We start from the raw sequence: 15071 nt of genomic DNA on the forward strand, positions 1-15071 counted from the left end.
TCTTCTTTTGAAAACTTTCTGTTCAGCTCCTTAGCCCATCTTTCAATTGGGTTGCTTCTTGTCTTGGTTCTCTGTTTTTTAAGTTCGTTACATATTCCAGATGTTAAACCTCTGTCAGATGTGTTGCTGGTGAAGATTTTCTCACATTCTGTAGTTTTTCTCTTCACATCCCTGGTTGCCTCCTTTGATGTACAGAAGCTTTTTAGTTTAATGAGGTTCCATTTGTTGATTCTTGACCTTGTTTCCTGGGCAACTGATGTCCAATTTAGAAAATCCTTTCCTACACCTATATCTTATAGTTTTTTGCCAATGTTTTCTTCTAAGAGTTTCAGAGTTTCAGGCTTTACATTGAGGTATTTGATCCATTTGGAATTGACTTTTGTGCAGGGTGAAAGATAGGGGTTTAGTTTCATTCTTCTACAGGTGCAGATCCAGTTTTACCAGCACCATTTGCTGAACATGCTGTCTTTCCTCCAGTGAATGTTCTTGGCCTCTTTGTCAAATATCAGGTGGCTGAAATTGCATGTACTCATATTTGGGCCTTCAATTTTGTTCCATTGATCTATGGGTCTATTTTTGTGCCAGTACCATGTTGTTTTTATGACTATAGTGCTAATATAGAGTACCATTCGCTTGCTATATTTTTTTCCATCCTTTCCCCTTCAGTGCCTGTCCTTGAAAGTGAGATGAGTTTCTTGCAGACAACAAAAAGATGGATTTTGTTTCTTAATCCATTCACCTAGTCTGTGTCTTTTGACTGGGGGATTCAGTCCATTAGTATTTAAAATTATTAATGAAAGATGTGTATTGAATCCTGTCATTTTTATTTCTGTTCACATTCTTGATATAGCTGTGTTTTTCCACAGTTATACCTTCATTGAATTTCTTTCTGCAACCCCTTGGGTATAGTAGTTCCTTTCTTCAGCTCTTTGTATTGCTTCCAGAACTCTCTGAAGGGCTGGTTTTGTGGACATGAAGTCTTTCAGCCTATTTATGTCATGGAAGAAGTGCGGCCTGAACAACCAGGCATGTGCGTGTCTGGGTATAGTAATCTGGGTTGGTATCTATGGTCATTTAAAACTAGGAATACTTTGGTCCAGGCTCTTCTGGATTTCATCGTTTGCACTGAAAAGTCAGCTGCACTCCTAATGGGTTTTCCTGTATATGTGACTTGCTGTTTTTCTTTTGCAGCTTTCAGTATTGTCTCTTTGTTCTGTATGTTTAGTGTTTTTACTATGATGTGCCGTGGAGAGTTTCTTTTTTGGTCCTGTCTGTTTGGTGTTCTATATGCTTCTTGTATTTGTATGGGCATATCTTTCTTTAATTTTGGGAAATTTTCTTTTACGATTCTGTTGAGGATCCAGTCCATGCCATTATCTTGGGATTCTTCTCCTTCCTGTATGCCTATGATTCGTAAGTTTGGTCTTTTTATGATGTCACACAATTCCTGCATATTCCATTCTTGTACTTTCTTAAATTTTTCATAATCTTTGCTTGAGTGGTCTAGTTCGTCCACTTTATCTTCCAGTCTTGATACTCTGTTTTCCATTTCATTCATCCTATTGGTGAAGCTTTCTCCTGTTGTTTCTAATTGGCTTACTGAGTGTTTCACTTCCTTCTTCATTTCAGCCTGAGTATTCTTCAATATTTCTAGCTCTTTTCTGAATTCATTCAGAAGTTTATCCCTATCTTCCTTCAGTTCTTTGATTTCTTTGTGTGTTCTTTAAATTCAGTGAATTCTATCATTTTGTAATTGTTCTTTTGAGTTCCATGTCCTGCATTATCTCTAGGGGGTTCTTATTGTACTCCTTTAGAGGACTATTGGTATATGGTGGGGATATGTTATTTTTGTTTTTTGTGTTATTTTTCTTTGTGATTTTGATGTGTGAATTTCTTTTGTAGTTTCTGATTCTTGTGTGAGACTCAAGCCTTCAAGTTTAGGTCTGCTTCTTTTTGTAAACTTTATGTGCCTTTGTGGTTTACTTTTTGGTTCGTCTAAGCTTCTGGTTCTCTCTTTTGATTTTATAATTGGGGTGGCCAGATTGCTTTTGTCTTCAGGAGTTCCCACAGAGGCCAACTCAGATGAGGATCAGATGCTCTCAGGCTTTCTCCTAAGGTCTGGATCCCTCCAGGAATGATGTTGTCCTCAGGAATTTGGGGGCTGCACTGGCCTGGGAGGAGGGCCCAGGAAAGGTGCTGGTCTTGGGCAGCTGGTGGCTGTGCCACCCAGAGATGCAAAGGGAGATGGGGGTGGGAAGAGGCCCCAACGGCTCCTGGGGACTGCAGGGAGGAACTGGGTTGGCCTGGATGCAAAGGATCAGGAAGCCGAGAGGTCAGCCCCAGTGCCCAGGAAAGAGGCTGGCAGGTTGTGCAGCCCAGGGAAGCAGAGGGAGGTGAGGGTGGGACCAGGCCCAGAGGGCTCCTGGGGACCTCGAGAAAGAACTGGGTTCATCTGGGTGCAAGGGATCAGGAAGCAGTGGTGGTTCCTCCGGTGTCTGTGGTACCAAGGCAAGGAATGGGACAGTACCCAGGCTAGGAGAAGAGACAGGCGGGGGAGATGGGAGGGTGAATATGAGGCTGGGGGTGTCAAGGCACGGAGGGCATGATAGACTTACCCAGGATAGAGGCTGGCTGGTGGGTTGTGCAGCTCCAGGGAAGCAGAGGGAATTGAGGGCGGAACCAGACCCAGAGGGCTCCTGGGGACCTTGAGAAGGAACTGAGTTTGTCTGGATGCAAGGGATCAGGAAGCAGTGGTGGTTCTGGGCAAAGAGGTCAGCCCTGGTGTTCAGGAAAGAGGCTGGCTGGTTGTGCAGCCCAGGGAAGCAGAGGGAAGTGAGGGTGGGACCAGGCCCAGAGGGCTCCCAGGAGAGAGGCTGGAGGGTTATGCAGGCCCAGGGAAGCAGTGGGAGGTGAGGGCGGGACCACCACAGAGGGCCCCTGGGGATTTTGAGAAGGAACTGGGTTCGTCCAGATGCAAGAGCTCAGGAAGCAGTGGTGGTTCCAGGCCTAGAGGTCAGCCCCGGTGTCCAGGAAAGAGGCTGGGGGCTTATTTTTATTTTTTACGTATGTCTATATGATGTGGATTTGTGCAAATGGGTGCAGTGCCCACAAAGTCAGCAGATGGTATCAGATCCCATAGAGCTAGTTGCAGGTGGTGGTGAGTCACCTAGTATGGGTGCTGGGCACTGAACTTGAATCCTCTCAAGAGCAGTGTGCACTTTTAACCTCTGAGCTATCTCTATGCATGTTCTAGATTGAAGCCTGTTGTTGGAGTAGCAGAATCACTGGGCATATCCTGCACAGAAAAGAGCCCCAGCTACATGGTGACATGCTTGGTCTTAAAAATGTTTCCTTCAGTGTTCTCAGCTGTAAAAGAACAAGACTAGAAAGCAGAAGTGGTAAATCAGTTTCTAAGTCACTCATCTCCCCATCAGGGAAGAGTAGCCCTTAATAAAGCACATTGCTGTATAGCTGTCTATGCTAGTATGGCCTACTATATGGAGAGTCAAATAGAATTATTACTATAACTTATAGTCAGTCTCTGGCTTCACCCCTCCTGTTGAGAACAACATGAGAGTGTATAAGGAAGACATAAGACCCAAATCCCACTTGCTTTAATATCCTGAGTTATGAGGACATGGAATCAAATCATGTAGGTTCCATTGCAAGGTTTGTTCTCCATCTCTTAGCTGATAGAGAAAAAGAGAGTATAGGCAGACTCCAGGGTTAGACTTCAGTTCAAGTCCCATTCTGCATCTTGACCTTGAAAAGTTCTTTGATTTTTCTCCATCAGGTTCCTCATCTATAGCAAAACGGTGACCACAATCTTCCTGTGACTACATAGGCTTGTTTTGTAGCCCTAGGGATTTGGAGGGAAAGCCCTGGCACAGTGTTCAGGACCTGGAGAAGGGCTCTTCTGCTTTAGGGAGGGTGTTAGCTAACAGTCCATCCTTTTTTACAGAGTCCCCATCCTGTATGTCTCTTGGAAGTTCTTCCCTGAGCAGCACCTCCATCCACTGCCCATCTGCTGCTGTCTGCATCGGCATTCTCCCAGGCTTGGGCGCCTACTCCGGGAGTAGTGACTCTGAGTCCAGCTCAGACAGTGAAGGCACCATAAATGCTACTGGGAAGATCGTCTCTTCCATCTTCCGAACCAACACCTTCCTCGAAGCGCCCTAGCTCCCTGACCTTGCCACAGGGAGCACCTCCCCAAAGGGTTGGACATCTGTTCTGCCTGGAGACATCACCCCCCTTAAAAAGAACTTTACCTGCTTCCTGTGCACACATGACATTTTCAACCTAACCCGAAAATGTGCCACAGCCCACTTGTGGCCCAAACCTGTTCTACTGATAACGGGGGTGTGGATAAATCCCAGAGAAAAGCCACTGACAGTGCACAGGATAGGCACCAGCTGACTTGCTAGGGTGTCACTGGAGTTTGTTACTTTCTTGTTTTTTCTGTCTCCTTTCTTAGCAGCACAGGCATTATTTCAGTCTTCTATTACAGATGAATGGGCTGCTTGGTTTTACCATGCGTGTGGGCATGCATAAAAAGGGTGACTGGGTAAGGGCATGAAGCAGTCCCCTGGAGCTGACAGTGTGGCTAAGTGAAAATTCTAACCACACCTGCAGGGCTGTGAGTTAACATCAGCCTTCATGGTGAAGCTCTCCCGTGTCCTTGTTCTCCCCTCCCCACCCAACCCGAAGGTGTAGGAAGGAGCTGGTAATGAGGAAGTGTCTATCTTCTGCCCGCCTTCTCTGCCTTGAAAATTGTTTTGATTTTGTTTTTGAAATAAAGATTTAGTTTAAGATTCTAAACCTTAGAGAAACAAACTTATTGAGTCATAGCCAGAAACTGTAACTGCTGGTAGATATGTTAAAGGGATGACTAATTCTAGCAGCTTCTGGAATCCACATACTGCAGACTAGGGGGACACGCCTGAGTGTTATGGCTGTGCTCTGTACTCCACCAAGGCACTGTGTGGAAGCTATATCCAGCCTAAGCTGCTGCCCCAGTACCTTTTGTCCACTGCTCTCCTGCTCATTCTCATCCCAAACAGCAGCTCCTGGACCATGATCAGCCAAGAAGCAGCAGGACCTTGCCCATTTCTGTCTCAAAGTAGAGGTGCGGAGTGGGGAAGGAGGAAGGGAGGGAGGGAGCTGGGTCTCAGGTGGAGAGGGAGGTATGAGATGGTCTGTGTGCCCCTGCTTCAGAATGAGCCTGAGCAGTTCTCCCTGGTTCCATCACCCACTGTTTTTCCTTCCTTGAGTGTGAGACAAGCGAGACACATACCAAATGTGTTGGCACTGTCATAGTGGCAGGCAGAAAAGCTCCTCAGTTTTATCGTGGGCAGAGGCCCCTGGATCCTATCCAGCCTTTCTTTTCCTCTTCCAGTGGAGTGACACTGGTGCCCACCGGCAGATGGTGGCTTTCCTTTACCCACAACGGATGCCTGTGAGTGCTGCCTCCTTTGCAGGGCTTCTCGGTGCTAATCTTTCCTTTTCAGTGCAGGCACATCAGCTCCGTCCTGACAAACGATTAGGTAGAACTGTGCAGGTACCTTCTGCCTCTGTGTGTCACTGTTCCTGTGACTGTGCTGTCATTGCACCAGGTACCCTAACCATTTTAGGAGGCAGACCAAGACATCCAAATCACCAGCTTCATGTGATTTGACTTGAGAGGCCACTGCTGTACCTCAAGACCTCTGTTGATGTTGGAGGAAGTTGACAGGGTTACAGGGATTAAAACTGTCCATTAACTTCAAATTTAAAACCTGTCAGAAAACAAGCTCTTGCTCAATACTGCATCACGTGCTTCCAAACATCCTGTCACTCAGCCAGATGTGTTTAGCAAGCCAAGTCTTCAGACACAGGTTTCTTTTTTTCTGTTTTTGAGACAGTCTTGCTCTGGAGCCCAAGGCTGGCTTACGGATTTTCCATTCTATTGTCGGTTTTCTGAGTGCTGGAATTACTGGTGAGTACCACTATGCCCTACTTCAGACTGTGATCTCTGCTTTTGGTGTCTCAGGAAAGCTTTGTCACATTGATGGCCTTTTTGTCATAGTTCATTGTGCTCATCCACATAGAAGCCTGGAACTGAAATAGCCAGGTAAGAAAATAAGGATGCAGTTTGGTTTCTTTGAGCCTTCCTATGCTGTCTCGGGTGACTCAGACCCTGCGAGGAAGAAAGCCAGGGCAGTCCTACGGCCAGCTCTATTTTAGATGCACAGGACTACCCAGTTTGTATCACCTATCATCTGTGTACCTGAGGCTATCACACCCACCTGGTTGGGGAGGAAAGAGGCATGAAATTCAAATCACTCATTTTCTCTCTAAATGGCAAGCAGGCTGATGTGACTGAACCTAGAAAAGTGGCTGGTTCCATCTTTACATAAGTGTCTCGGTACCAGGACCCAGTGAGGAGAAAGTTGACTCGCCATGCTTTTTTTCAGAAGCACCCTACGCTGTGAGTCAGGTGCCTAACCAGGGGTGACTTTGGTCATTTTTCATAGCATTTTTTTTTTTTTTTCTTTCCAGATTCTGAGTTTTTCTCCTCTGTCTTCTTCCCACACAAGGGAGAAACTCAGTTTGCCTATACCAGGCCTGCTGCTCTGCCTTTTCCTTGAGAACAGCTTCTTTCTACTCTCCATGGATATGCCATGATTATGAGCATGCAGCCAGAAAAGGCCCTTCATCTCTCTGGGCCTCACTGTCCTCCTCAGGAAACAGGAACACCAACCTCCTAGGGAGGGTAAAAGATCTAGATTAGACGCTTGCCTGCCATGGTGTCTGGCAGTGCCTGGTGACTGTAGCCATCCTCACAAGTGCTGTTACCCTGGACTTCTCATTGCTGAGTACGGGGCCCAGAGCTTGTGTCGGTGTGCTGCGTGCAGGTTTGTGTGGCACTGGCATCCCTCAGTTGTAGCTAGAACAGTGACATATTTGGAGGGTCATATCTAGCTGTCAGCTCCACTAGCTTCTGCTGGAGCTCCTCTCTTAGCTAAATGTTAATTGCTCGGGCACACTGGGTTCCTTGGCTCCAGTGTCCTTGCTGTGGGTATGTGGCTCAGCTGTCATCTTAGGCCCCTCCAGGAAAACAAGGAGAGCTCAGTGGTGGTGTACAGCCATTTGGACTTGGGTGTCTTCCTGGCGTGCCCAGCCTAGTTACACATTCTGGGGTGGAATGCAAGTTCTGCTCGGTGGGAGGCTGGAATCTTGGCAACACTTTTGTAGTCACAAGTTGAGCACAAGAAGCCGTTGTACATTCACGCCTTGATGCTGGCAGGGGCTGTCATTTTTTTTCCCTTACCTGCTGGAGTGATGGTTTCAGAGAGGAGTCTCCGCATCAGTAGGCAGGAGTGGCCCTGGCTGCAGCAGAGACAGGTCCCATGGGAGACAGGTCTCCTGTGCTGTGCACTACAGGCTACTCTTCTGTTTTTGTGACAGTCACAAACCTCGGTGTCCTTGGTGTTGGCTCCTTCCCTTCTGTATGCACAGGCCTGGTGACGGGGGACATGGTGCATTGTTTCAGTGGACTTGTGTCTTTCATCCCTAAAGAAACATTCTGTGAAGCATTCCTTCTGTGCATTCTATAAAGGAACCCAAGGAGCCCAGGTTTCCAAGTTCACCTGCCTGCCCACCGTCCTTGTGTAGGAACCAAGTCGCACCTAGTTTTAAAGGCCTGGAGTTCTTAAAGCAGTGATTTGCCCTCCATCTAGGGTTTAGATGCTCTTTCCTGAGCCAAGAGCCCAGGACCTGCCTGGCTTACCCGTGGTAGGCTCAGACAGAAGGGGCAGACAGTAGAGGGTCAACATTGACTCCATGGAGATCTAGAGGCAGACAGGCCATACACCTGGTCTGTAATACCATTAAACATTGGGGCCAAGAGGGACTTGGTTTCAAATGGCTCTACTCTGGGAAGTTGTTAAGGACAGGGTGCAGAGTTCTGGGTAAGGCTTGAGGTCTAGGTTGGAAGTTGAGAGGGGGCAAGGCTGTTCCCTATGGGACCTCTGGTCAGTCACCTCCCAACCTAGGTGGTAGAGACCTACCTGGAGTGACAGCCATTAAACTCCCTAGTACCAAGCCAGTGGCAAATGAGCAGCTGGTGGCAGCGCTGCAGCTGGCTGAGCAAGGAAGTACATAGGAATCTTCTGTGCCCGTCTGGGGTTTCCTTTGCAGGGCTGTGAACAAGTCAAGGATCCATGCACTCCGGAATCTCTCGAGAGAACTGAAGCCATCCCTAAAAGACTCATCAGCTGATTCCTGGTGGCCACAGAAGTTTTGGGTAGAGGCATCACTTTCTTGTTCCTGACTTGAGATTGTCTGGGACCTGCCTGGTACTATCTAATTCAAGCAGGTTACTCAGAAGGACTGGCCTTGGGGAAGGCAGGAAAGACTGGTTTAGCAGAGTGCAGGATCATGAACTTGGGAGGTGGTGGGATACACATGAGTGTGGGGTCAGCCACTCTTTCATCCACATTCTGCCTGTCTAGTGAGCCTGGTGCATTTCCTTGCATGTCTCCAGGTCTCTGCAGAGGTCCTGCTTAGGCTGAAAGGGTTTATCAGCAGTACCTGTAAAGTTGTATACAGAGAGCTGGAAACATGGTGCTGAGTAGAAACCGTCACTGTTTCTGGTCACATGTCAGCCTGCCAAAAGGCCTGACTGGAGCTTGGGGAGAAGATGAAAGGGAGATGGGGTGTCGTGTGGAAGAATGGGGAGGGCTGAGGCTAGTCTCGTGAAGAGAAGAGGGGGATGTGCTGAGAGGGGCATGCAGTAGAAATAGCAGGGGCAGATATCTCTGATCAGAGCCCTGAAGCCAAACACACTGCCTAGGACATCCAGAAAAGTGGGTGGCAGCACCTCCTATCTAGCTGCAGTAAGGTGGAATGTAGGGAGATAGAGGCCAAGAGTTAGGAGGGTAGGTGTGAAGAACTGGCTGGACCTAGGTGGGCCTGTGCCGCATTGTCTTCATGTCTGAGTGTACAGGGTTCACATCCTGTGCCAATTTCACGGGATCACCCCTGGTGACAGGGAATTCATGTCCCTGTGTAGAAGGGATCACACTGATGCCATATGAATGCTGGGGGTGGCATGGGATCTTTCTCTTAATTCCTTTTCCAGATCCAGGATGCAAGCCCACTGACCCCAGCTAACAAAGCAGCTGACATACACAGGAATGTCAAACTTCTTTATTACCCTGAGTGTAACATATAGAACAGTCACAGTATAAAAACAGCAGGAGTTGGGTGCAGGCCACGACACAAAATATGCACCAGGAATACGTTTCTTTCTGCAACTAGTTACTTAGAAAAAGCCAATTTTGACTGTAAAAATTTTATTCTCTTTAGTAACAATAATTCCACTAAAATTATACAAAGTACATTCAATACTTAGAGTGGCAGGAGGGTAGGAGAGGAAGCCAGATTGGCCTGGACGCATCATCAGTTGACTCTGACAGAGGAACTCCAGCTGGGCTGAGGAAGTTGGGGGTGGAGGTCTGGTTGTAAAAAATAAAAATGTGGACTAGTTAAAAAAAAAAAGGCCACCCACGAGGAAGCAGGGTGAGCGTGCACGTTCCTGGGGGAGCTGGGGGCTCAGCTGGCATGCTGCTGCTGGGCTCGAGCTCAGGCGGGCTCTGAGTTGGTCGGGGGTAGGTTTTTATGCTTGAAATACTGTACAACTTGTTGAGGCAGCTCCGCTAACACTGCTTTGGCCAGAGTCTCTTTTGCTGCCTGCAAGGTTGAAGTAGGGAGAGAGATAGAGAGGAGGAGGATTAAGAGCAGAAGGAAGGGAGTTCCCCATCCCAGAGAGCTGTAACAGCAGGGGCCCATTAGGACTGAGTGTCAGGGCCATCTGAAACCAGTAGCCTCATCCCAGCCAAGCCCCCAATCCCACCACTAGCACTGGCTTCTTTGATGGCAAAGAGCTCTGCTTTTGCAGGCTGAAGGTGTCTAGGAAAAATGTTTTAGGAAGGCTTTGGAATGGGACGAGACATCTGCTCAGCCTACTCAGTTGGAAGGTTGGAAACATTATTTTACTATCACTTTGACCAGGATGAGCAGCAGCAAAGTACTTAGTTACTGTCCCATGCAGAAACATGGTTGATGTCCCACATTTGTCCTTAGGAAGCCAGTGCTTCAGAGGAAAGAACAAAATCTCAGGCAAACCCAGAGATCAGGCAGATATGTGATACTACTGGGCCACATCTTGCTGAGGCTGTCTCCCAGGATCTGAGCTCAGGTGCCCCCATACGCTTTAGCCAGGGGAACTGAGGCTCGGCAAGGTCAGGCTTGCCCAAGACCATACAGTGTGCCTCTGATCCCATGAGAGTTAGACGCCAGGCTGACCCTATAGAGGAGCTCTGGGGCATTTTACGAACCCTGCTGCCAAATCTAGTCTCGTGGGTCATCACAATAATGCCAGAGCCACTTCCTAGAACAAGGCCTGGTTACCAGTTCCCCTGCAGAGGCTCTTTGGGAGAGAAGGCCAAGTTAAGGGGAGAAAGCCTCTTGGCTTCCATCTCCCAGCTGAAGAATGAGGGGCTGACTGAGTGAGAAAGGCAAGAAGCCCCAGATCTGGGCCTTGGCCCCCACCGCAGTTTGACTCAGTGCTCATCCCATGAGGACAATTCCTGCTACCAGCGAGGACACCCTGCCTGGAGCCCCAGTCTGAATTGGATGGGTCTCACCACTCCTGGGTTCTCTCCACTTTGGGAAGCAAGTGCCTACAGGGTCACAGTAGTTTTGTCTGGGGCAAGGCTGATAACAGCACCTGGCTCATCATCAGCTCTCAAAAGTCAAAGGGGGAGGAGTCTGGGGTTGGCCAGATGAACTGTGCTGCTGGCCCTGAAGCTGCCCCTCCCAACCTGGGCCCACACTCACATTTCGGAACTCTCGGAAGGGCACAAACTGCACAATGTCGCGGGCTGCTTCCTCGCCTGTGTGTGAGCGTAGCCTACAGTTGTCCCCATCCAGAAACTCCATGGCAGCGAAGTCTGCATTGCCCACACCCACAATGATAATAGACATGGGCAGCTTGGAGGCCTGCACCACAGCATGCCGAGTCTCCTCCATGTCACTGATGACCCCGTCCGTGATGATGAGGAGGATGAAGTACTGCTGCAGGGAAGGGTCAGCCAGGTGCTGAGTGAGGGCAAGGGCAAGGCCCTGGCACCTTTCCTTTCCAACCCCCCGAGGCCTGGCAGGGGTGACCTGCCCATACCATAGGACATCTTTGACTTTGCTGTTGTGGATCTGAGCCCCAGGCTCAGACATGGACAACTGGCTCTGCTAGTTGCTATGCAATGTGATTCTGGGCCACTTTGGACTTCACTAACTGTACCTCACTCAGGTTCTTCGTTTGTAAGCTGAGAGTCACACTGCTTGGAGGAATGCTACGGTTGGTATGTATAGATAGCACCATCAGCTGTCCTGACAGGCCCAGACTCACATAGGAGCTTACAACCTCTGGTGCTGGCCTCCCTCCTCTGGGCAGGAATACCTATACCCTATTAGCCCCCTACTTAGCACAGGATACACCTGCAGGGACTAAACACAGGTTATCTGGGCCAGCACTTCCAGGATGTGGTAAACAAGTAGACTAGGGTCATGTCCAGGCTGTAGCATTGTCAAAGTTAGGGCAGGAGGACTGGGTGCACAGCAGTTGTCCTGTTCTATGCACTGTGCCCAGGAGGCAGCCTCAGTGTGCACTGGTGTCAGGCCCCTGTGGATTTCTCACCAACAGAAGGCAAGAAGGTCATGGCTTTTAGCAGCACAGGTGCCAGCGAAACCTTTTGTACACTTGCTCTGCATCTTCCTATTACCTTCTATAGTGACTATACTATATCTTATATAGGAAGATATGTTTCTTTACAAATTATTCTGGTTAAAATTATTAAATAATGAATGTGGGTGATCTGAGATAGGGCACACAGCAATGTATGTGGGAAGGATGGGTGACATTCAGGAAGGTCACAGGACAATCCCACAAACAGGCCCTGGATTCAGAGTAGGCTAGCACCTTATTTTCAACTCAGCTCTGTGCTGGCCACCCTCTGGCCCTGTTCGGAGGAACTCAGTTTTCTGCTCTATGAAATAAAAGATGAGCCTTGTGCTGATTCACTGGTGGGGGTGTCTGTCTTCCAGTTTGACCCCAGTTGCCAGAAGAGAAGGCCATGGAGCTAAAAAAGGGGAGAGGTAACCCAGGTTGGCATGGGGCTACCTTCTTCCCCAGCAAAACTGTGCTCCCTGGGGACCTTGTGGGTCGCTCTGCTCCCTTCTCTGTCCCTAAGTACAAACTGGAGGGCAGGGTAGGGTAAGCTGATGGAGACACATGGACCCCACTCACCTCAACCCCCAGCTTCACACAGCTTCTGCAATGTGCCTTTAAGAGACCAATCCCCTGCACTATGCCTTTAAGAGACCAATCCCCTGTCTGGGGATACCTGTTGCCATGGAGATGGCAGCCTGAATCCCACAGCGGAGAGCTGCTGCCTCCAGCCCCATCCCTAGCTTTGGGGGCCTTTTCAGCCCATCGAAACCCTTTTTCCCATTCCCTAGCTGGCCCTCCAGCCCACATTAACCCACCAGACAAACTAGGGTAACATTTCTAGGCTGGCAGAAAGAGGCCTGGCAGTAAGGAAAGAAAGGAAGGCTAGACTTTGGTCTTATCAGCTGCCCAGTCAGGGTGGGACTTGTCTCCAAGTCCCTTCCAGCTCAGACATGTGCCCCCAGCCCTCATATGATCCTTCTGCTCACTGCTGCAATCAGCCTGTGGTTCCTTCTCAGGGAGGTGAGTGCAGACAGAACCTAGGTTCCTGCAGGACAGTGAGTACCAGCAGAAAGGGCAAGGGATCCCTGAAATCATACAGTGACTATAGATAACCAGTCACTCTCACCTCGTCAGTCTAGTTTAGAGACAACCAGATGGGCTCAGAGGGATTACGTGACTTCTTAAGGCACCATAACCAGGAACTGACAGGTTCCAGGTTCACACCCAAGGCTGGCTTAACTGCAAAGTTGAGGCTCTCTCCATGGTGTCCTCCTCTACCCTCACTGCACTGGCAGCAAGTCACTGTGAGCCTGGCAGGGAAAAACTCCTGTCACTCATTACCCTGGGTCTAAAGGCCTCAATGGCTAGAGTAGTGACCTAGGGTGTCATTCTGAGCCCTAGCTGTAAACCCTCACTCCTGGGTGCCACAGCCATTCTGTGCAGAATCTGGGCCTCAATATATTGGAGGCTCAAAGCTCTGTCACCACCCCAGAGGCTCCCAGGGCAGATCAAAGGGGCTGTGTAGGGAGAGAATGGACAGAGTGTTTGTTAAGGGGCTCTGCAGTCCTGGGTACCCATCCCTGTGCCTATGCTGGTTGGTCCCTTCTGCCCAGCACACCCTTCCCAGCTGCAACTCTCCTTGACTTGGCTGAGTGTGGATTCCTTCCTCCATCCCAAACAAATTGGGACTCTTGCTTCCACTACCAGAAATGACCCCATGGGAGACTCCTCAGCCCACTCCACCTCCCACACCAAGTGCCCCTAGCAGCCCAGTGCACAGTGCATGCCAGGGAACTGGCATCCTGTCCAGGCCCCAGAAACAGCCACACTGTCAGGTCAAGTTTCCAAATCAACTCCCAGAGCATTTCAAGAGTATAACATCTCTGGTTACTTTCAGGCCATCCTAGGGTTTCTAATGCATTGTAACATGTGACTGGATTTAGAAGAAACAGACTTGACCACAAGAGTTCCAGGCAGAGCCCAGGCAGGCTCCACTCATTTCCAGATCATTTCTGAGAAGTTGGCTGCCAGGGGTCCTGGGATGGAGGTGAGAGACATTTCTAGGAGGCTGATTGCTTCCAGCACACCACCCCTAACACTGAATACCTACGCCACCAACCACGAATAGGCCATGAAGAAGACCTTACTGGTTAAAGCAGAGGCCACCTTCAGGCCACTCAACCCTGATGATTACCTTCCAGTGGCTCCCCACTGCCCTCAAAACCCAGAGTGCTGTATGGCTTCCAAGGCCCCATGAGAGCTAGCGAGGCTTTTCAACCTCATCTCCCCCACCACAGTCCCCTTAGCTCTACCCACCCACCAAGACCTCAACCTTTGTACATGTCCCTCAACTGAGCCATTCCATACACACACATCTTCTATGACGCTAACAAGTCTAAGTCTCAGCCCACGGATACTGCTGTTCCTTGTGCCAGCTGTCAGGTGCCACCTGTGTGATCCTGTACTGCTACCGTCACAGGCTTTGTCACAATTCATTACTGCTGCAGCTCCTGGCCCAGCTCCTCACCAGTCTAAGAACTGAACCTCACTCATCATGGTCTCCTTGGGACTCTGCAGAAACGCTGAGGAAGGACATGTGGAGTGAATGAATGGGAGAGTAAGGCCTGCTAGAGAGATGCCACCACCTGCTCTCTGTTTCCTGTATGTAAGTGTGCTGTGCATGCATATGTGTGGGGACAGAGAGGGTGAACCACACTAGATTCCCCAACACCAAAACAACTAAATGGAAGCATCAGCTAATCTACCAATTACTTCCATTTGCAGTGGGCCTCACTGTGCTCAGTATTATCAAATGGTAACCTGAGAGGTGCCCCCAGAAGTTCCCACCACCAGCACATACTGTGTGCCAGGCTCTGAGCCGAACAATGCACGTGTGCATCCAGTTGAATCCCCACAGTGCTTACAGAAGGCAGTACTGGTGTGCAGGTGAGGAAAGTGAAGTTCAGAGAGCTTAACTTGCCTGCCCTGGTCACAGCCAGGGAGTGAAGCAGACAGCACTTGAACTAGGTCCTCCAGAGCTGGAGACTGAGCCATCCTGCAGCCTCACATTCCTCCTTTTGTGGAAAGAGTGAAGGCAAGTGGTAGAGAGACTGTATCCACTTCTGGGCCTCAGAGTGGGAGGTGCAATAGAGACCCCAGGCCCTCTCACAGCTAGAGATGCTTAGCGTTATCTGCCATCACAGCCTCAGAGGTGACAGAACTTACCCAAGGGAAAAGGAGCCTGGAGGAGGCTTGAAACACCAGGTAAGACCAAAAAGAGGCTGATTCCAGAGGATCAGAC

At 49.3% G+C, this 15071-nt stretch overlaps 2 protein-coding genes across 11 annotated transcripts in view; one reads left to right on the forward strand and one right to left on the reverse strand.

Annotated features, from left to right (window-relative positions):
- The window catches only part of Fam192a (family with sequence similarity 192 member A), a 39116-nt gene extending 34298 nt beyond the window's left edge, over positions 1 to 4818 (forward strand). For all 5 annotated transcript variants that reach the window (XM_008834908.3, XM_017798629.2, XM_008834907.1 and 2 more), the window contains one exon: positions 3962 to 4818. In XM_008834908.3, the coding sequence (XP_008833130.1) occupies positions 3962 to 4179 (218 nt within the window). In that variant the 3' untranslated portion in view covers positions 4180 to 4818. The remainder of the gene's footprint in view (positions 1 to 3961) is intronic.
- A 4356-nt stretch (positions 4819 to 9174) lies between these two features.
- Positions 9175 to 15071, reverse strand: part of Cpne2 (copine 2) — a 39940-nt gene continuing 34043 nt past the window's right edge. For 5 of the 6 annotated variants that reach the window (XM_029564414.1, XM_029564413.1, XM_008834913.3 and 2 more), the window contains 2 exons: positions 10882 to 11118; positions 9175 to 9732 (listed from right to left, as the gene is read on the reverse strand). In XM_029564414.1, the coding sequence (XP_029420274.1) occupies positions 9625 to 9732; positions 10882 to 11118 (345 nt within the window). In that variant the 3' untranslated portion in view covers positions 9175 to 9624. The remainder of the gene's footprint in view (positions 9733 to 10881; positions 11119 to 15071) is intronic. The other variant, XM_017798626.2, reaches the window with a different exon arrangement.

Source organism: Nannospalax galili, unplaced genomic scaffold, assembly GCF_000622305.1.
Source record: "Nannospalax galili isolate Female #2095 unplaced genomic scaffold, S.galili_v1.0 scaffold957, whole genome shotgun sequence".
In the NCBI taxonomy this organism is placed as follows: Eukaryota; Metazoa; Chordata; class Mammalia; order Rodentia; family Spalacidae; genus Nannospalax; species Nannospalax galili.